Source organism: Chelonia mydas, chromosome 2 (genome assembly GCF_015237465.2).
Source record: "Chelonia mydas isolate rCheMyd1 chromosome 2, rCheMyd1.pri.v2, whole genome shotgun sequence".
NCBI classification, from domain to species: domain Eukaryota; kingdom Metazoa; phylum Chordata; order Testudines; family Cheloniidae; genus Chelonia; species Chelonia mydas.
The window spans coordinates 113,535,930-113,558,325 of NC_057850.1; the positions used below are offsets into that span (position 1 = coordinate 113,535,930).

General features: G+C 40.4%; 1 protein-coding gene across 1 annotated transcript in view; it reads right to left on the bottom strand.

The window, feature by feature from the left end:
- The window catches only part of BMP6 (bone morphogenetic protein 6), a 163,170-nt gene that overhangs the window by 22,106 nt on the left and 118,668 nt on the right, over positions 1-22,396 (bottom strand). Inside the window, exon 2 of the mRNA XM_027826672.3 lies at positions 17,750-17,942. Coding sequence (XP_027682473.2) covers positions 17,750-17,942 — 193 coding nt within the window. The remainder of the gene's footprint in view (positions 1-17,749; positions 17,943-22,396) is intronic.

Genomic DNA, 22,396 nt, shown 5'->3' on the forward strand with positions numbered 1-22,396 from the left:
GATCTCTGACACCAGTCCTATCACTATTTCTTTTGCAAAAACACATTACGATTAATAAGAACGTAAGGAAAATGAGAAAACAGGTTACCTGTCCCTTTTCTCCCATCAAAGATTAATTACAGAAAAAGTTTTGTTTGAGTTACATTTTATTTTTGGCCAAATGCTATGTCATATTGCCCAGTAGTTTGGTTTACATGAGATCACACATGGAAAAATAAGCACGTCAGTATATTAGGGCTCTTAGTGCAGCTCCTTTTTATAGTGGAAAGGCTTTGCTCCTCTCTCAGCTAGTGACCACATTCTGTGGTTGACTCAGCAGCCTTTCCCACAGGAGTCTTTGCATCCTCCCTTCCAATGGGAAAAGTGTTTCAGGGGAAATTCTGTGACCTTCACCTCCAGGAGCAGCAAGTGGTGGGGCTGGTTAGCTGCTGTATGCTTTGGAAAAACTCTCTGATTGCAAGAGTTGGGCTTCACCAGGCATGCTGTGTACCTTGGAGCACCACTACTATTGATGGATTAACTGCTGAATCAGCCCAGAGTCTTGTAATACATCTTCCAGATTGCTCCCTGGCACCCTCTGAAGTGGGCTACACATGTGCAAGAAGGTCCTCTTAGTCCCTGCACTGTCTTTCCTCTGCACTTCCCTCCTCAATCTGCTTCCTGTAAACCATCTCCGCCCTCTTCCACCCTAACATGCTTCAGCCTGCCTTCCTCTAACCCCCAAACCCTAAATAACTGACACATTACTTCCACCCAAAACAAATGTCACAAAACTATTCAGAACCATGTATGGAGAAAACCTACACTTTCACAAACACTCATAAAGTATCAAATTAACAAAGAGTATGAACAGATCAAGTTGAAATTCAGGGTCTGATTCGCCACTATCTTGCATTTTAGAAAACCTTTTACATAGAATCATAGAATCACAGAATATCAGGGTTGGAAGGGACCTCAGGAGGTCATCTAGTCCAACCCCCTGCTCAAAGCAGGACCAATCCCCAATCAAATCATCCCAGCCAAGGCTTTGTCAAGCCTGACCTTAAAAACTTCCAAGGAAGGAGATTCTATCACCTCCCTAGGTAACGCATTCCAGTGTTTCACCACCCTCCTAGTGAAAAAGTTTTTCCTAATATCCAACCTAAACCTCCCCCACTGCAACTTGAGACCATTACTCCTTGTCCTGTCCTCTTCTACCACTGAGAATAGTCTAGAACCATCCTCTCTGGAACCACCTCTCAGGTAGGTGAAAGCAGCTATCAAATCCCCCCTCATTCTTCTCTTCCGCAGACTAAACAATCCCAGTTCCCTCAGCCTCTCCTCATAAGTCATGTGTTCCAGACCCCTAATCATTTTTGTTGCCCTTCGCTGGACTCTCTCCAATTTCTCCACATCCTTCTTGTAGTGTGGGGCCCAAAACTGGACACACTACTCCAGATGAGGCCTCACCAATGTCGAATAGAGGGGAACGATCACGTCCCTCGATCTGCTCGCTATGCCCCTACTTATACATCCCAAAATGCCATTGGCCTTCTTGGCAACAAGGGCACACTGCTGACTCATATCCAGCTTCTCGTCCACTGTAACCCCTAGGTCCTTTTCCGCAGAACTGCTGCCTAGCCATTCGGTCCCTAGTCTGTAGCTGTGCATTGGGTTCTTCTGTCCTAAGTGCAGGACCCTGCACTTATCCTTACTGAACCGCATCAGGTTTCTTTTGCCCAATCCTCCAATTTGTCTAGGTCCCTCTGTATCCTATCCCTGCCCTCCAGCGTATCTACCACTCCTCCCAGTTTAGTATCATCCGCAAATTTGCTGAGAGTGCAATCCACACCATCCTCCAGATCATTTATGAAGATATTGAACAAAATCGGCCCCAGGACCGACCCCTGGGGCACTCCACTTGACACCGGCTGCCAACTAGACATGGAGCCATTGATCACTACCCGTTGAGCCCGACAATCTAGCCAACTTTCTACCCACCTTATAGTGCATTCATCCAGCCCATACTTCTTTAACTTGCTGACAAGAATACTGTGGGAGACCATGTCAAAAGCTTTGCTAAAGTCATGTGTGTGGAGTGAGTCTAAAGTCATGTGTGTGGAGTGAGTGAAAAGTGGTGTAAAATGCGACCAAATCAAAATTCTCCACTTTACACCAATGCTTGCTTTTTACACCCACTTTGCACAGGTATGAATGGCCACATACGATGAAAAAACACTAGAAAAATCAGGCTTTTCAATTCAACTATTGTTCACAAATAGGTTTACAGACTATTCAATAGACCTGGGTCAATTTTTTAAATTCTGAAAAAAAAATTCCTCTAAAAATTCTCACCATTTTCCAACCAGCACCAATATTCCACTAGCTCTTCTCCTTGGTACAGGTTTATGAAGCCAGCTATTGAAGTATTATTCCACAGATGTTATAGGTGACACTAGTAGAAGCACCTATAGTTAAGATAGCCTGATACCTACCACTATAAGGCCTGTTTTCAGCTGTTGTAACTTTATCAGAATAACTACTTGTGCTGAGATTTTAATTTTCAGGAAAACAAAAATGGCTTAGCTGTTTCCAGGACCAAAATTAGGAGACAATGTTTTCCTCACATTAAAAAAATGTTTGCAGTCATTTCATAGAGAAGCCCTAGCACTCCCTGTTTTGGAGCAAGGGATTTGAAATTTGGCAGAGGCCTGCTATAAGTAGGGATGTGCCTTTTGCTATCCCAGTGAAAATTTACCAAAATTTGTTCATGCTCAGTAAAGACTCAGAGTTCAGCAGCTAAATTCTCTGAAGATTCCATCTGCACCGAGGATGCTCCATCCCCACATAGCAATCTGACCATTTGTATGCCATCCCCGCAGAGCAACAGAGCATGCACCATCATATGGTTACATGGCAGAGCGGAACTTTCCCTGCAATTGCTCCTCCTGCCAGCTGAAGGCCACTGCGGCTCCAGGTCCCAAAATTACAAGCAGCCTCTCCTGTGCTTTCAGGCTCCCCTGCTGGCATTCAGGCAGCATGGAGAAGAAAGTCTAAGTGAAATGCAGAAGGGTGAGGAGTGAGACAGACTGAGAAAGGGACAAGCTGGAGTGGTCAGGCTTGGGAAGGATGGGAACAGAAAGGAGCTTGTAACCACTACAGCACACTCCCCTCCAGAAACCAGTATTAAGCCCAGGATTCCCAAGTCTCAACATTCCTCTGCTGTCTGAAAATATCCGTGAAACCCACTGGCACAATGTGCATCTGTCTCATCCTCCTCCTGTGGTCACAGACCCCCGTAGAGGATAATAACCTACTACTACTACCAATTATTCCGTTAGCTCAAATGGCAGAGGTCTGTGTTGCAAATCTAAAGGTTCTAACCCTACTGATAGCTCATGGGGTGAGGAGGGATAAATATGGTTCTCCATGAGTAATTTTCTAAATTTTTGCAAAAGCAAACTGAAAAACTTCACCAATGTTAAGATCGTACAATCAAGCACTTGAAACTTAAGAAATGACAAAAATACAGTTGGCTGCGCAGTCTTAATGTTGTCCCCGTCTGTGCATGCATGATGATTGCTCAGGAATTAATCAGGGTTGTGTAGCTAACAAGGCTGTTGCCCATAAACTCCCTGCCTCATTTACTGAAGAAGTTGGAAGGTGTGCAGTGAATGAGGCAAGAGATTGCAGGAAGAGAAAGGAAGCTCTGATGGTTAAGGCAGCTGAAAGCTGCCCTGGGGAACAGGATTCTATCCCTACCTCTGCCACAGAATAGTCACTGAAGCCAAATTTTTCACAGGTGGTCACTAAATATGTTTTCCTCATTTCTTGGGTGCCCAACTTGAAACACCTGTGGCCAGATTTGTGGAAGAGCTGAAAACTCACAGCTGCATCAGAAATCAGTTGAGCCCAGTTCTGAACATATGAAATGCTGTAAAATGCTAAATATTCAGAAAAGTTAGGCCCTTAACCATCTCGAATTGGGCACCCAAAATTAGTGGACATGTTTTACTTTAATCTGTCTGTGCCTCAGTTCCTCAATTGTAAAATGGGGGTAGTGAAGATTGATTAAGGTTTGTGAAACACTCAGATTCTATGGTGCTCCTCATGATAAAAAAAGCCCATGAGAAATATTAATTCAGTCTTCAGAGCAGGGTTTGAATAGTGTGCCATGAGTAAGGCCTGGGGCCACACATTGAACAATGAGGATAAAACAAAATATTTACTAGCTAGCCTTCAGTGAGCACCATTCATCCTGTGCAGTGAATGAGGTAGGGGTCCTGTGGAAAAAAATAGTTTGTGACTATATTATTAAAAACGGTATCATACTTTTTGCATATAGGAGCAGCAGAAAGGTAGGAATGGATAAGGGACATGGACAAGGCAGAGAAGACTGGAGGGGAGCGAAAGAGAAAGAATGTTAGTGGAAGAGTCAGAAATGGGGTGGTCTGAGCAAGCTACCTAGGACCTGACAGGAAAGAATGTCTACAGCACAGACTCAAGACAGACAGAATCTGATGCTATCACTGATTTACGCACAAACTTCTCTTCATTTCAAGGATACTACGTAGCCTCCTACATATGTAGAGAAGAGAGGACTTTTGCATTCAGTATATAGAAGTGAAGTTCCAACACCATAATGAACCATTGCTTAACACTTAGTTAAACTGTCCCTGGTATTTTATATCCACAGACAGTTCTCTTTTTCTGCATTTACACTGTGCTCATCATCACTGTGATATCTGAGAACCTAATCAAGATTTTAATCATACTTAATACTCAAACTCCTGCAAGTAGTTAATTCAGTAATGTTTGTGCAGCACGTTAAACACTGTATAAGTGATAAGTTTGTATTATTATGGGGAAGTAAATAAATGGGGGGAACTGAGGTAGTGAAGTGAAGTGATTTTTTTCCCAAGACTACACACAAGCTGACTGGAGAGATGAGAGTCAGGAATTCCTCACTCAATTAGGAGCTCGTTCCTCTAGACCTCATTTTATGGGTCTGACTCAAAACCCACTGAAGTAAATGGGAGTGTTTCCATAGCCTCCAACTGACTTTGGATAAGGCCCTGAAAACAAAGGTCAAGACAACAATTGCAAGTGGCTGAAAGAATCTCACAGTCTAAGGGAGAAGTATGATTTGTCTGTGTGAATCATAAATTCTGCCCTAACTCCAGTACTCTGGAAAAGGATCCATTTATAAATATCCAGATATAAATATCAACTATAGCTACTATTCTTAACACCAGGATCCTGGCCATGTAGTCAGGGAATTTATGGGAGGAATAGTTTGCATCTAATTATGGTGTTTTCCCCTGTAATTAAATATTTCTTTAGCTAAAATCTCAATAAACCTTTCAACAAAATGTCTGTGGGTGTTAATTCATTTTAATTATTTAACTAAACACTAATTAGCTTATATTTTAGTCAAGTGGTTAATCTTTGTTACTATAATTAGTGAAATCGCCAGATTACAATAATTTCTCTCTGTCCTGAGTACACATTATAACATGGAATTTTGCCACAGGAAAAACACCAGTGCTATAAAAAGCTAAATTTTACGACATATATATTGGAAAAAGGTTTTCTATTTTCCCAACAGTCTTCTTTCTCCCTCTATCCCCTCCCCCAAACTAGGCAGAAGTTCTCCCAAGAAAGCAGTGAGAATAAACAGAGCTCTCACTTTCAAACGACTAAGTTAAAGGCCTCTTATTTTAATTATGGATGAGGAACAACATTTTTGGCTCAGCTTCAAAGCTCCCAATTACCCAGGTGTTTAAGGGATTGTTACGCATTGACAGCCATTTACTGAGGCATTAGTTACTATAAGTCCCTAAAACTTTCTTCAGCTGAACATTTTTGTTTACTTTTCTTCAAAGACAAGTTGACATAATAGTCTAGACTGCATAACGTCAACCTCAAAGGAGATTTTTGCACAGAAATGTGAGGGGGTTTTACTGCTTTATTTTTTAAAAATTTAATATCCTTTCTTAATACTTTTTTGTATATCACACTCAATCTATAGTTTGCACTACTTCAGATCTCCAGAAAAATTATTCTGGGTGTGATGCTGCTGATTCATCATCAAGACCTTTTCTTCTGAACAACCAACACGAATAGAGTGAAAAATTGTACCCACCATAAAATGTAGTCTTACAGAGTCAAGATTTTGAAGGTATAGCCTAGCCCAACTGTAAATCAAATTCTTTCTGTATGTTATTTTTAGAGTTGCCTAGATAAAAATCTTAAAGAGTTTGCTGACATGCAGGACATACTGTATAAATTGTGCGTAGAACATGATGCATGCAAAGTTATAACGTGGAATATTAACAACCTTGCAATTTTAAAGCACTTTTATTCAACAGATCACAAGGAACCTCACAAAAGTTAGGAAATTGGAACTGGATCCTGCAAAGAGCTCAATGCAAGGGAACCCCTGTGCCTGTAAGAAACTAAAAGAAAGTCAACGGGCTCCATGTGGGTGTAGGCTCTCTCCACATGGAACTCTTTGCAGGACCAGGTCCTTAACCCTTATAACCCTGATAGGTAAGTATTATAGTATTATTTCCATTTTACAAACGGTTAAACTATGAAAAAATATTGCCCAAGCTCACATAAGCAGAGTCTGTCTCTCCGGACTCCCAGTCCAGTGCTTTAATCACAAGACCAATATACTCTAAATAGACCATGTCGCATCTCAGAATTCAGTTGATTTTGCACCAACAGGGCTTTTCTTTGTCCTTAAAAAAGAGCGGGGTAGTGGGGGAGCTAAAGAAGTTTCCTTTAGATTTTGGAGGGAAAGGTAATTAGCTACAGGACTGAACATTTATCTGCTAAATTCACCCCAGAACAATTTTGACTTTTAAACCACTTTAAACGCACACTCACACCCACCCACCCTCCCTTTCCACTCAGGAGTAAATATATGCACACTATATACAAATCTGACCTTAGCTTGAGACAGATTGACATTAGCTTTGCCATTTGTTTTGAACAAGCCAATTCCAATCCAGTTGGGGACAGTTATTTTCTAAACTATAAACACTGCTTGCAAATCAATTTTCCCTTTAGATTAGAAACTCAGACAGCATTTGTATAAATATCCTGTTGCAAAGAGAAAGACTTTACTACCACTAACTGACAGCTAAAATTAATGAGAGTTTTAACCCTTAACGGAATGATGTTCTGTTGCAGAAGAACACACTATATAAATGGGAGAAGTGAAGGACATACCCCACCCCGATTTTATCATGTGGGAGGAATCTTTCTACGCACATCAAGCTACCATATTTCATTCTTGATATGAATGAAATTGTTTAGTAAATGTTGACCATTAAAGCACCATATCCTTCTTTTGATCTTCAGCTTAAGCCATTGCTTCATTTTTTTTAAAATAGATTAGCTGTTTGGACAGTGTAGGAGGATTCTGAGGTCTGTACTAACAGGATATTTACACTTGAAAACATAATAATCATCCCAACCAAGGGTTGACATCTTTGATCAACCACAAACCCGCTCAGTGCTCCCACTCCTGACCCAACACCTCGCCAAGAGAAAGCAAGAACGTTTCTGAGCAAAAAATATACATAATGGTGTGTTTCTAGAAATAAATCTGTTTCTTCCCTTCACTTTTCATGTCTCTCTTAAATGAGTAACCCACTTCCAAATAGCATTGGAACTCAAATTCCCTCTTCTGCTTCCACAAACTCAGCATTCTATATATATTTGGAACACAAATGTAAATAGGGTTGAATTCCTCTCTGTTCTGCCTCAGCATCATAAAAGGTTGCATTACTACAGTCTGCCGTATTTTGTGAAGTAGAATGTCTCCCCTATTTATAATGAAGCTGGTCACAAGCACTTGAAAGTCAGTGAGACTTGTAACCCCTACATTCTTTTGGTGCTTTTGACAATCTCTCTTATTTTGTGTATTTTAAACATGAACACGCTGGTGCTGAAATAACCCAGGGACAGAGAATAACCTCTCAGGATATGTCTGCACTCCAATCACAGGATCTAATTGTAGCTTAAGTAGACATACCTGAGCTAGCTTTAATCTAGCTAGCTTGGGTGGCAGAGCTGTGAAGCCTTGGCACCATGGATTTCAGAGCAAGCTAACCACTGAAGTCCTGAGGATTCTGGGCAGGCTTGTACAGACAGCACGGAAGCCCATGCTGATGACGCTTCAATGCTACTGATAGCTGAGCTAGCTAGAATTTAGATTATAGCTAGCTCAGGTATGTCTACATGAGCTGCAGTCACATACTATGATTGCAGCATAGACATAACCTCAGTCTTTGAAAACTTAAAGGCTGAAAAGAAGCAGAAGCTGACAGATGTATTGTTTTATAAAATGTTTCATTTCCACCTCCTAACCTCAGACTAGCCCACAATTTGTTTCAAACTTTTAGACTGCTAAATTCAAAATAAGTCCAAAGACACTTCAAATCTGTTTTACAAGACTGTTTTTTACACAATCACAAAATCTATATAACTGTTCAAAGGGGATGCTTAAGGTAGGTCAAATTTCTGGCCAAACTTAAGTTTCATTAATCTTTCCTCAATGTTCTGCTGACGACATCAGTGGTTTTTGTAATGAAAAAAAGTAGTCTGTAACAATGATTTGATTTAAATCAGAAATTCAACAACTAAGCACTGTTTTTAACCATACAAAGGACTGGAAGGGGAACCACCACTATTGAGTCAGTATTAAAATGTTTTCTTTTAAAAAAAGAAAATATGCTTCGATCATACTGCCCTGAATGACTGCCTCAATGTCTCCAGGTGTCATGAGTATCATTTTTACTTTTTGATTGCTTTAAATAAAGACAATGTGAAATCGCTCCATAATGATTTTATGCTATTTTAAGAACTGATATGATAATTCACTTCCTTTTTGTTGCTTTCTCAGTACATGCCGAAATACAGAATTATAGAGCATTCATCTATGAGAATTTCAGTGCAAGGTCTGTATATTGTAACATCTGTAAGCTTGTCTTCAGCCTTGTCTACAATGGCAAAAATAGGACCCATTATTCAATACCAGTACAGTTCCATCAATAGTAAACAACAGAAGCCATAGTACAGATCGGGCTCAAGAGTAGGGTATTTTTGTTTTTTTTAAACCCCTATGTCATCTAACTCCACTCGGGAAGGGTTATTAGCACTGCCGTAAGGTCCTAATAAGCAAAACCTCTATGAAGTCAGTCAGTGGGGTGGTTTTTTTTTTCTCCTTAAGAAGAGCTAAGAAGAGTTTTATTACATGCTTCTGAACCAATGGACACCTTCCCCTTCCCTGTCCCCCCCCCACCCCCCCGCCCCACAGCATCCAGTGGCTCATTCTTTTCCCTGGTAACTTCAGGGACACCTTTTTGGAGTGATTCACTTATTTTTGTCCCCTTCCCAGGTCTCTTCCCTGCAGTTTCCCCTTTTCTGTTTCTTGAGACACTCAATATTCTAATCTGTTTCATTCATTAATGGAGGCTTCATCTCCCCAAATTCATGTATTCATGGATTCTCCCTCCCGGTACATTCATGATTTTTCTTGCTCAAAGACACACAGAGCTTTTCACATTTCAGTGACTTGTTCAAATCCAACCCAGATCAGTAATCACCAAGAATTATCATTGTGACGTTGCACCCCATAATGCTTTCTAGAAATATGTTTATGAGTTTAAATATGACATGACTGGAATATGTTTTATGCTAGATATGCCATGTAACATATTTCTGCAAAGGTTATGATCTACTGGATATATTCATCCTATTTACATGCATGTATCATTTTTGTATTCAAAGTTATGAATATTGGCTATGTACTTGTTTGATTTTAAGTAGCTTCAGTGAAGCAGTTGGTCAGCTTCTTGAGAAAAGACTATTCTCAGTAAGTGCCCAGTCAAGAAACACTTAAGATAACAATGAACTTTAAGAGACACCAATCCACATCTGAGCTTTCCTGGGAATGTGGCAGCGGCTGGTAAAGTTCTGAGTCATGCATGGACATGTGACTTGCCCATGTGACTCCAAAACTCCATCTTGCAGTTGGATTCTGCATAGGAGAGGAGAACGGGTTTCCACCCACAAGAGAAAGTCTATTTAAGCCCCTGAAAACTCCTCCATTTTGTCTTCATCTGGCTCAAGAGATAGCCTCTCCACCCCCAAAGAGATGCCTGAAAGAAAGAAACTGGAACAAAGGACAGCAACTATAGGGATGTGAGTAATTGCTGGACCCAGACTAGAAGGAGGCTAGCCTGTCAAAGAAGCTTATTGGAACATCTCTGAGGGTGAGATTAACCTGCATTTAGTTTCCTACTATATTAGGAATAGACTTGTGTGTTTTATTTTATTTTGCTTGGTAATTCACTTTGTTCTGTCTGTTATTACTTGGAACCACTTAAATCCTACTTTTTATACTTAATAAAATAATTTTTATTTATTAATTTACCCAAAGTATGTATTAATACTGGCGGGATGGGAGAGGAACAGCTGTGTTTATCAGAGGAACAACTGTCTCTATCAGTGTTATAGAGGGCAAATAATTTATGAGTTTACCCTGTATAAGCTTTATACAGGGTAAAACAGATTTATTTGGGGTTTGGACCCCATTGGGAGTTAGGTATCTGAGTGCTGGAGACAGGAGCACTTCTTAAGCTATTTTCAGTTAAGCCTGCAGCTTGTGGGGGATGTGGTTCAGACCTGGGTCTGTGTTTGTAGCAGGCAAGCATGTCTGGCACAACCAGGCCGGGCACTGAAGTCCCAAGCTGGCAGGGAAAACAGGCTCAGATGTAGTCTCAGCACATCAGGTGGCAATTCCCAAGGGCGTTTCTGTGAACCACCCGTCACAATCATCACTCAAAGGTGTTTCATCAGCCTATAGAAATGAATTGTTCCTTTTCCTAGCAGATTTGTGTCTGCATCTTAAAAGCCACCGTTAAACTGGCACCCTTTTTGGCAATCTCAAGAGGAAAGATCAATGACTGAATGGACATCTTATCTCAGATCTGAAGGTGAATCTTCCTGATCAGGGTTGAGGAATAATATCTGGCAGCAGAGCAGTATCCTGTGCTGTATCTGTTTTAGATGGATAAATAACTACTGTTCTGTCAATCCACCGCCTTGCACACAATTCACTTTTGTTCACCCCAAATCCAGCTAGAATTTCCTCATACTTCTCTTCAATTTAGCTGAATTAAAGATCCGTGGCTAGAATTCAGGATGTCTACAGACTCTTCTTCATTTAGTACAATGTCATCAAATGTCAGGAAATATCAGGTCCTTATTCAAGCCATTAGTCTAAAGGAAGCAAAAGACAGCTGTTCTTTTTTGGCTTATAAGTCAGCTGCTGGAACTCAATGCAGGTCTTACGAACGTTTTGTTGGCTCCTTTTAAAAAAAAAAAACTATTGCTTTTTTGCTTTTGAGCCATAAAACGCTGTTCCCAATAGGCAAAAAAAAACAATATATTCCAAATGAATCACTAAAGCAAAACTTTAGCCACAACTTCCGCAGAAGTATTTTCATCACAAGGAAAAGAAAATAAGCAGACTAATGATCAAAGGATAAAAAGTTATTCAAACCAAGTGTGTTTCAAACTTCATGTAGGGCATCCAAAGAGACTTCAAGGCAAGAAGATGGGATGTGTTTAAGTGTGGACTTTCCTAGGTACAGATGTTGGCAAGCACCTGTAAACAAGTACCTAGTGTTTCCCTTTAAGAGAAGCAAGGGACAACAAGGGTACACATTACACTAACCTGGTCACACATTAGGCAGCCACACCCTACAGTGTCAAAAATGTAAATAGAAGCTAAAGTCGCAGAGTGGTCAGAAGCTTGTGTTTCTTGCAAAATAGTATCTATTTTTTAAAAAATGAAAAAATCCACAACTACTTAAGCTAAGAGTAGAAGAAATAAAGTTTTCTCTCTAATGACGCTGAGAATATATGGGCCTAATTTTGCCCTTGTCATCAGAAGCCCAATCTGTGTAGACAAGTCCTGGGCATGCATCCAAAGTGCATGTTTCTTTAGCTAGAACCCCCCTCCCCACCCCAACATAAACACACACACACACATATATAAAAATAAATAAATTCCCTAAGGGAACAGATGAGTAAGGGATTAGTAAAGAGCTATGGAGATCTGCGTCACCAGTTCAAATCTAGCCCATGTTAACAGTGACTGAAAATTGCTGTCTGTTTGGCCTAGATGAAACTTCTTTAGGATTCTCAGTTCAGATTCTAGCATGCACCTCACTACAGGCACCCTTGTCAGCAGTATCAACAGGAAAACACAACTGAATGGAGAGACTTGAATTACTTTCTTGAGGTGACCACTCCAATTCCGAGTTGAGGTGCTGCTGGCTTCAGGGTACCAGTTCTGTGACTAAACAGAGGGCTGCAGTATCCAGGACTGTCAATCTTGCATGAGTACTAAATTCCCAATAAAAAGGTACATTTATCTCCCAACTCAACAGTGCAACTCGTGTTCATTAAGATATTATTTGAAATACAGATATGGCTTGTCAACAACATCATATACAGAACTACTAACAACTACTTTGAAACAAAGACTTCACCAACCTCTAAGAAATGGGAGTATTAATTGCTATGGGCCATATCAGAGTCCCATTTCTCTTCACTCATTTTTAAGTTATAATACTTTACTCAATTCACTGTACTATAATGTTACATACAAACAAAAGTTACCAATGCCCTGTAGGGGAAGGAATGTCAGACCTGCTGAAATATGCATTACTATGGCTTGCTTTAGGGACTGGTGCACAGAAGCTATATTGAAGGCCTAAAACTACATTAGTTAACAGAGATTCTTCTTCAGCTCCAGTGATGGAAACATGTATTTGTCGAAAAGTCTTGGGATTTGGCCTTTAAGTCTGTGTGGTCACAATGAACAGAACAGCTGACAACTATAAAGTCTACACACACGTCCATATCAGCTCATACATACTTCTAGCTAGCAAACATGAGATTTCAGCAGACCACAACTTAGAAAACCCAACATTATTCCCTTCCAACATATCAAAATCCTCACTGACATTATGCATCCAATTATTTCACTCCTTTTCTACAAATGCCACTCCTCTTAGCTTCAGTTAGTGAATGGTTGCTTGGTCTTCACAACACTTATTCAGCTAAGGCATGGCCCCAAAAATGACATCAATGGAAAGTCTGAGAAAGAAACATCACAAAACATCACCACCTTGCAAACCATCACAAGGAAAAGAAAATATTTCCTTTTAATGCTGTAGTTTGCTGCATCTTCTCATTTCTTTTATTATAGGAATAGCATCATTAGCCAATAAATTGCTTATGTGGCTCAGATTTACTTTGACATTTAACTGACCATTAATTTCATTTTTGTCTTGATGCTTCCCTGACATGAATGTTATTCCTTAAATATATCAAATTGTTTCATATTTCTTATAATTTTTGTGCCACAGGTTCTATCTTCCCTATCTTTGCCCTCCACATCTTATTTGACACCAGTGGCCTACCAGCTGTCACCGTACTGATTGCAAATGTTGCTAAGTATCAACATGCAGCATAGTCCAGGGCTTTCTCGTAGGCAGTAGATTGTCTATATCACTATATTTTGAATGTCCGTTTGTCTATTAGATTCCAGTTATACAGTAGTCAAAGCCTCATATAGACAGGAGAGCCTATGGCCTGATACAAAGCCCAATGAAGTTAATGGAAAGACTACTATTGATTTCAAAGGGCATTGCATCAGGCTCCTACATATAATATATATATTATGGTCATATTTGAGGCCCCAAATAATAAGAATACACTTATATAGCAGGAGACAAAAGCCCATAGGTAAGTCCAAAACATTGAGACCTAGGTGTAGGGTCAGAATCTGGGGCCAACATGGACAATCACGGCAGGAGCAAAGGAGAGACAAGAGGAAATACAGATGGGAAATCTAAAGATCATAGATGTCTGTATACTAATGTAAGGAGTATTGGGAATAAACAGGAAAAATAAGAAACACTAGTGAGTAATCACAATTACATCAAACTGGTACCACAGAAACTTGGTGGGATAATTCACGTGACTGGAATACTGGTATAGAAGGGTACAGCTTATTCAGGAAGGACAGGCAAGGGAAAAAAGTGAGGAGGTGTTGCCTTGTATATCAAAGATGTATATACTTGCATTGTGGTTGAGATAGATGTGGGAGGAAGACCTGCTGAAAGTCTCTTGGTAAGAATAAAAGGGTTAAAAACAAAGTTTATATTATGGTAGGGGGTCCAATATAGACCACCTAACCGGGAAGAAGAGGTGGATGAGTCTTTTTTTTAAGCAATTAAAAAAAATCATCCAAAACACAGGACTTGGTAGTGATCGGAGACTTCAACTACCCACACATCTTTTGGGAACATACTACAGCAAGGTATAGATTATCCAGGAAGTCTGTGGGATGTATTGGAGACAACTTTTTATTGCAGAAGGTGAAGAAAGAGACGAGGGGAGTGGCTGTTCTAGATTTGATTCTGACAAACAGGTAGGAACTAGTGGAGAATTTGAAGGTGGAAGGCAGTTTGGATTAAAATGTTCATGAAATGATGCGTTCATGATTCTACAGAATGGTAGGAGGGAAACAACAGAATAAAGATAATGAACTTCAAGAAGGCAGAGTTTAGCAAACTCAAAGAATTGGTAGGTAATATTTCATGGGAAGCAAGTCTAAGGGAAAAAAGAGTTCAGGAGAGTTGGCAGTTTTTTAAAAAAGAAACATTATTAAGGGCACAAAAGCAAACTATCCTAATGCATAGGAAAGATAGGAAGTATGGAAACTAGGACAAATTATGAAGGATGAATAAAAAACCCAAAACCCCACACCATAAGCATGTAGGGACAAAATTAGAAAGGCCAAGGCAAAAAACGAGATTAAACTAGCTAGGGACACACAGGGTAACAAGAAAACATTTTAAAAATACACTAGAAGCAAGGAGAAGACCAAGAACAAGGTAGTTTCCATTACTCAATGGAGGAGGAAAAGGCAATAATAGAAAATGCAGCAATGGCCAAAGCGTTAAATGCCTTTTTTGTTACTGTTAACTTATTTTGTGAAAACTCTGATTGGATGATTAACATAGTGAACTTCGGTATAAATGGGGTAGGATCTGAGAGTAAAATAGGTAAAGAACAAGTTAAGAATTACTCACAAGTTAAATGTCTTCAAGTTGGCAGGGTCTGATGAAATACAACCTAGAATACTTAAGGAACTGGCTGAAGAGATCTCTTAGCCATTATTGATTATCTTTGAGAATTCCTGGAGGACAGGAAAGTTACCCAAGGATTGGAGAAAAGGGCAAATATAGCACCTATCTATAAAAACGGGAATAAGGACAACCCAGATTGTCAGCTTAACTTCAGTACCCAGTAATATAATGGAGCAAAAAATCAATTTGTAAACATCTAGAAGAAAATAAGGTGATAAACAACAGTAAACATGGATTGTCAAGAACAAATCATGTCAAACCAACCTAATATTCTCTTCTGACAAGGGAGAAAACCTTGTGGGTAGGGGAGAAGCACATGATGTGATATATCTCAATTTTAGACAGTGTCAAAAGCCTTACTCTCATGAGCTTCTCATAAACAAACTAAAGTAATATAGCCTACAGAAATTTACTATAAGATGGGTGCACAACTGTTTGGAAAACCATACTCGGTAGTTATCATAGGTTCACAATCGAGCTGGAAGGGCACATTGATTGGCATCCCACAGGGATCTGTCCTGGGTCCAGTTCTATTAAATATCTTCATAAATGATTTGGATAATGGTATAGAGAGTTCACTTATAAAGTTTGTGGATGATATCAAGCAGGGACGGGTTGCAAGTACTTTGGACAACATGATTAGAATTCAAAATGGTCTTGACAACCCAGAAAAATGGTCTGAAATAAATAGGGTGAAATTCAATAAGGACAAATGCGAAGTACTACAAATAGGCAGGAATAATCAACTGCACAAATACAAAATGGGAAATGACTGCCTAGAAAGGAGTACTGCTGAAAAGGATCGGGGGTTACAGTGGATCACAAACTAAATATGAGTCAACAATGTAAATGCAAAAACAAGTGAACATCATTCTGGGATATATTAGCTGAAGTGCTGTAAGCAATACATGAGAAATAATTTTTCTACTCAGCACTGATAAGGCATCAGCTGGAGTATTGTGTCCAGTTCTGGGGACTACATTTTTGGAAAAATATGGACAAACTCAAAAGTCCAGAGGAGAGCAACAAAAACATGATTAAAGGTCTAGAAAACATGACCTACAAGGAAAGACAGAAAAAATTGGGTTTCTTTAGTTTGGAGATGAGAAGACTGACATAACAGGGGGACGTAATAGTCTTCAAGTAAACAAAAGGTTGTTATAAAGAGTAGGGTGATAGATTGTTCTCCTTAAACACTAAGGACAGGATAAGGCGCAATGGCCTTAAATTCCAGCAAGGGAGATTTAGGCTAGACATTAGGAAAAGCTTCCTAGCTGTGCCGATAGTTACGCACTGGAACAAATTACCTAGGGAGGTTGTGGTATCACCGTCACTGGGGAGGGGAAGGAGGAAGGAGTTAAGAACAAGTTACACAAATACCTGTCAGGGATGATCTAGCTCAGTGATATGCAGACTGATGCTCAGGAGCCACGAATGGCTCTTTAATGTGTCTCCTGTGACTCCTTACAGCCCATGATATTAAAACATTGTGTGATTTAATTATTAACCCATCCAAGTTAGTAAAAGAATCCTGATTGGTCAATATGTTATTAACCAATTGTAGTTGATAAAATAATAATACTTGGTCAGTCATTTTGTTGTGAGAATTTAGATTAGATACATAGATGCTCGATTAGACAATAAATGAAACAATGAATGTGGCTCCTTTGGATAATGTTGATGGCTAATTTGGCTCCTGAACCACGGATGTCTGAGTATCACTAGTCTAGATAATTCTTAGACCTGCCTCTCTGCAGGGGGCTGTATTAGATGACCTATTGATGTCCTTTCCAGTCCTACATTTCTATGATTCTGTGATTATATTATCAACTAACCTTTAACAGAGGGATTTCCTGGAGAAAATAGCCTACATAGTTTTCCAAGTGCATTGAATTTGATCTTCCTGTATAAGTAAAGCATTTTTTTTAACCTATGAAGATATAAAGTTCAGCTCCTGTAATTCTGGGGCTGTCTTCTTCTCCTTCTCATTTTTCTTGGTGTAACTCCCCTAAAGTCAATCAAGTTACTGTACTTCTGATTTACAAAGGTGCAACTCGAAGGAGAATCAGGACTACAATGCTTAGCAATGTTTCTGTAGCAGTTTTACTGTAAATTTCCAGGATAAGCTCTATTACATATCCATTTAGTATCTATTTGAAATGGAACATATACCCATTTTAGTGTGCATGAATAACGTTAGCAATGCAGAATCTTTAGTCTAAAATTACATGGCTTCACCCTAGACTCTTGTCTCACTTTAAGTCAACAAAATTATATTCCCCGAATGACATTCTGGACTAAGTTACTGCTGAGTTTCTTCAGTACACATCCATTTTATATTTTATAAAGTCTACTTCCTAATAAATGAAACTTGAACAGTAACAACCTCTATTAAACTGGGCAAAAAATATTCTAAGTGATTTCTGCACCTTCCGAATATTCCCACCTCCTTAAAAAAGGAGTCCTCCACCCCAGGCTTCACAGTTGCCGTAGTTAGTGAAAAAGAGGGACCGTCCCTTATTTACCTGTTCTGATGCTCTTGCAGGACTTGATAGATGCTGATAAGAAAGGTTTGATTTTTAAAACTCCCCACGACACAGTCCTTGTAGATTCGGAATTCCGCAGCAGTAACCGCCTCCCCCTCTGGGATCTGGGACAAGTTAAACTTGAACTCTTTGTGGTGTCGCTGGTGAGGTGTGAACTCCTTGTCATATTCAACTACAACATTACCAAAACAAAACAAAACACAACAGATTGTGACAAACTGAAATTAACAACAAGAGTTTTCTCACATTCTGTCATCTCACAGCTCTTTACAATATTCATTAAGCTCCATGTTAGCCTGAGAGGAAATTACTTTCATTATTTTCTCCATTCTGACGATGGGGCTATTGAAGCATAGAGAGGGACAGATAAAATTAAGTGAGCCCAGTAAGTCAGTGGCTGACCCACAAACACATCCCAGATCTCCTGACACCCAGGTTTATGCTTTAGGCTTCCAATCAAAATAAAATAATATTTGTATGACATTATGTCCAGGGTTAAAGTTAACCAAAACCACCAAGTTCCTCTTCCCTTTGTGGAAGCTTGCTTTAGCTTGAGAACTGCAAGCCAGTGGCCTCAGTTTTATGATGCTCATAAATAGGTACGAGATATGTATGGTAAGTGAACCCAAATCAGGCCACCTGCATTTATTAAAAGAGGTTTGCACCTTAGGATTTGCATTTTCTTCTCCAGAGGTTTTTCTTTTAATTTCTCTTCCCTTGCATACCTTCATTGTGCCTTGTTTGGGTTTTAACTTAATCCACTGTCATTTTGTCTTTGTTCCCTGGATTTTAATTTTATAATAATTTGTTTTAAAATGTTTATAAATTACAAAGAATTAAAAAAAAATCCAGTAAAGTTGCTCTCACCAGTGGAGCTGAAACAGGAATTGTGTCAATAATAAATAAATCAACATTATGTTATCAATGTGAATATGTAATTATGGATCAGTGGTGAGGGGAGGATTTTCCTTTTAAATCAGCCTGATGCTTTTTCCCCTTAACAAGCCAACTTGCTCCTGCTCAGGAAGAAAGACCATACCATTCCCACCACCCCATCTTCCATCATCTTCAGATTACTTCCTACCTACGTTGGAATTTATATGGCCTTTACAACAACATTTGAGTGCCTCAAAATGTTCATTAAATTATCCTCACATTATCCTCCAGAATAAGGAGAGATGCCCATTTTACAGATGGGAAGCTGAGGCAGAGAAGATTAAATGACTTGTCCAAGGACACAGGAAATCTGTGGCAGAGTGGGGAATTGAGCTCAGATCTCCTGTGTCTCAGTTTAGTGACTTATCCTCAAGTCCACTAAGAAAAGAAAAGCCACCCCGCTGTTCTCATTACACACAGCTAATGGATAGACACTCCTCAGCCTTTCATTTCTGTCTATTTACCCCCTCCCCCTCCACCCCCAACTCCAATCTTGGCTTCCTCTCTGTTCTCTCCCTATTACTAATCTGCAGTTGGAAGCTGTTCTTTCATTTGTGGTGCCCCATCTAGCTGGAACTTTATTGCGGTTCCCTTCAAGATATTTAGTCATTTCCTTCTCTTTGAAGCTTCCCTGGAAATCTTTTCACCTACAACTAACTGTGTGCAGTGCACTTTGTTGTACTATGCACTAAGGATGCTTTATAAAAGTTACGGTATAAATAGGTGAATTTGCAAATTGTGGTCATAGATAAAGGACTATTAATTCTGGCACCTCTGCATCATTAAATATTGGCTTGATCAGTTTAGAATTTACACAAATGAGAGTACAGGCTACTGAGTCTAAGACAATGGTTTTCAACCTTTTTACATTTGCAGACCCCTGAAAATTTTCAAATGAAGGTGTGGACCCCTTTGGAAATCTTAAGACAGTCTGTGGACCACCCAGGGGTCCACGGGCCACACGTTGAAAACCACTGGTCTAAGAGCTTTCAGAAAGAGGGCTGGGTTGCCCATTGTATTCCTTTACCAATTTTACAAGTAGTGGTATCATTCCCTTCTAATGCTTCAGAATACATTTGTTCAATGTACTGTATCCTTCCGGTCTTCTTTATTGGCAGGTGTTGTTTTTAACCAAAAGTTTCATTACACTATAGGTAGGAATTTTTATTTGAGATTGCAATCGCTGTATTTTACTGATGGTCCCTGTTGCCACAAAGCATCCCATCTAAAATCAGCTTTCAAGGTGGAATGATATAAGAGATTGAAATTCACCAGTATTAGTAGGCCTTTTTTTATTTTGTATGTACTCTGTAAAAGGGGCTGGAATATCTGGTTATTTCTAAGAGCGTTGCATCTATTTTCATCCACTGAAGAAAGTGTAACCGAGCATACTTTTCTAAACACTATGTTGGCATATTTCATAAGCATAGAAAAGTCCAAGCAATAAAAAGGCAGGGGTTAAGATTAAAGAGACAGAGACCAAGTTCTGAACATCTGCTACAAGATATGCAGATATATATAGCGATTGGTGATGGAACGATCTGAATCAGCTATTGGGAGGGATGGGAGGGGGAAGAATGAAACAATAATTCTTGCCTAGGAACTTATTAGACCTGCATGTCTCATTTAGCATGTAGCTTCTATACCTCTACAGGTTCCCAGATTCTACCAGTGCAACAGATCTGGGCTCTACTCCCCATTCTGTCTACTACACTTGTCACATAGTGTGGGACTGAATCAACATTGTGCTAAACAATGCAGTGTGGGGGGAAAAAACTACATAGAAAGGTCCCTTTTTCCAAGATTTGTTGCAAAAGATGAGGTTGGACGAGCAAAGGTAGATGGAGAAAAGAATGGTATGGAAATACGAAGAAGGAATGGGAAGAAAACTAACAGGACAAGGAAGAGCCCCAGGAAAGGATGCTGGGGGAAATGAGAGAGAACAGGAGAACAAGAAGGAGACAGTAAGACTTAAATCAGAAAAGGAGAGAGACAGACAAGAAACAAATGAAGTAAACATTCCATGTTTCTTGCTAGTCACAGACAGGAAGCCCTGCCTCAAGATCTGACTCAGCATCAGTAAGCGTAGGAGCACAAGGAAAGTGCTGTCCCACCCGACAAGTGGTAGGAACACACCAAATATGAAGGGGGTCAGTTTTTTCCCATTAAAATATCTCCAGATTTCAATTTGGAGAAGTGGTGTGGTACTGAAGTACCTCCTCTCCACCTCAGTCCAAAATGTGCACTTAAAAGCGATACAGTCAATGTGAAATCTAGTCAATTTTTAAAAGAGTACAAAGTAATTTCAAGTGCAATACATGCCCCGAGTTCCTCTCTCAGTTTTTATGATCTGAAAAGCACATTTTAAAAATATCTTTGTCTTTCATTGTCATGGTGCAAAAGACCCACACAAACAAGGGAAGCGGACAAAAATTACTATGGGAGAAATGATTAAACTGACTGTACTCAAAGTGCTGTCAGAGTAAAGTAATTGAAACAAAGAAAAAAAAACTTTTGTTCTCCAATCTCTTTCAGCTACAGTAAACATAGATGTTAATGGTTACAGCAGCAGGTACAATAAATTCAGAGAGAAGTATTATTTTTACGTTGATTTTGTCCCTCTAAAATTAGTCCAGAAAGTGTCCCTACAATGTCACAGGACTAGGAAAAAAATTAAATCAAGCTGGTATGAAACTAGCATAAAAGTTTAACTGTTTGGTTGGAAAGTTTTTCTCAAATTTCCCATAATATAGTACAGCATGGTGTTTCTCCTTGTATGGGTGGGTCTGGTGGGATATTTAAATTGTATATATTCATCACTGTCACGCCATCAAGTTAACCATCAGTTGTTTTCATTCTACAGGAAAGCTTTAAACATAAAATCCCAACAGCTGTTTGCAGTGGGGCTTTTTACCATGATTTAGAAACAGTTCAATTTTAACGAAGAACTTGTGTTGTAAAACCCACAGTAAACACCGAAAGGCAAGGTTCTAGCTCAGAGGTGGGCAAACTATGGCCTGCGGGACCCTCCTGCCCAGCCCCTGAGCTCCTGGCCTGGGAACCTAGCCCCCGGCCCTCCTCCTGGTGTTCCCCCTCTCCCGCAGCCTCAGTGCACTGCGCTGCTGGTGCAATGCTCTGGGTGGCCAGGCAGCACAGCTGCAGAGCCCCAGCCTGACCTGAAGCTCTGGGCAGCGCGGCTGTAGTGCCGCCAGCCACCAGTGCTCCAGGCAGCGTGGTAAGGGGGCAGGGGAGTTGGGGGTGGTGGTCAGGGGGCGGGGCAGTCAGAGGGCGGGGAACAGGGGGCTTGGATGGGGCAGGGGTCCCAGGGGGTCAGTCAGGAAGGACAAGGGGGGGGGGGTTGGATGGGGCAGCAGGGGGCAGTCAGGGGTGGGGGGTCCAGGGGTGGTCAGGAGACAGGGAGCAGGGGGTGGTGGATGGGATAGGAGTCTCGGGGGGCCATCAGGGGACGGGGGGGTTGGATGGGGCAGGAATCCCGGGGGAGCCATCAGGGGGCGAGAAGCGGGGGTGTCGGATAGGAGGTGGGGGCTAGGCCACGCCTGGCTGTTTGGGGAGACACAGCCTCCCCTTACTGGCCCTCCATACAATTTTGGAAACCTGATGTGGCCCTCAGGCCAAAAAGTTTGCCCGCCCCTGTTCTAGCTGCTGGTATTACACTGCATCAGGTGACCC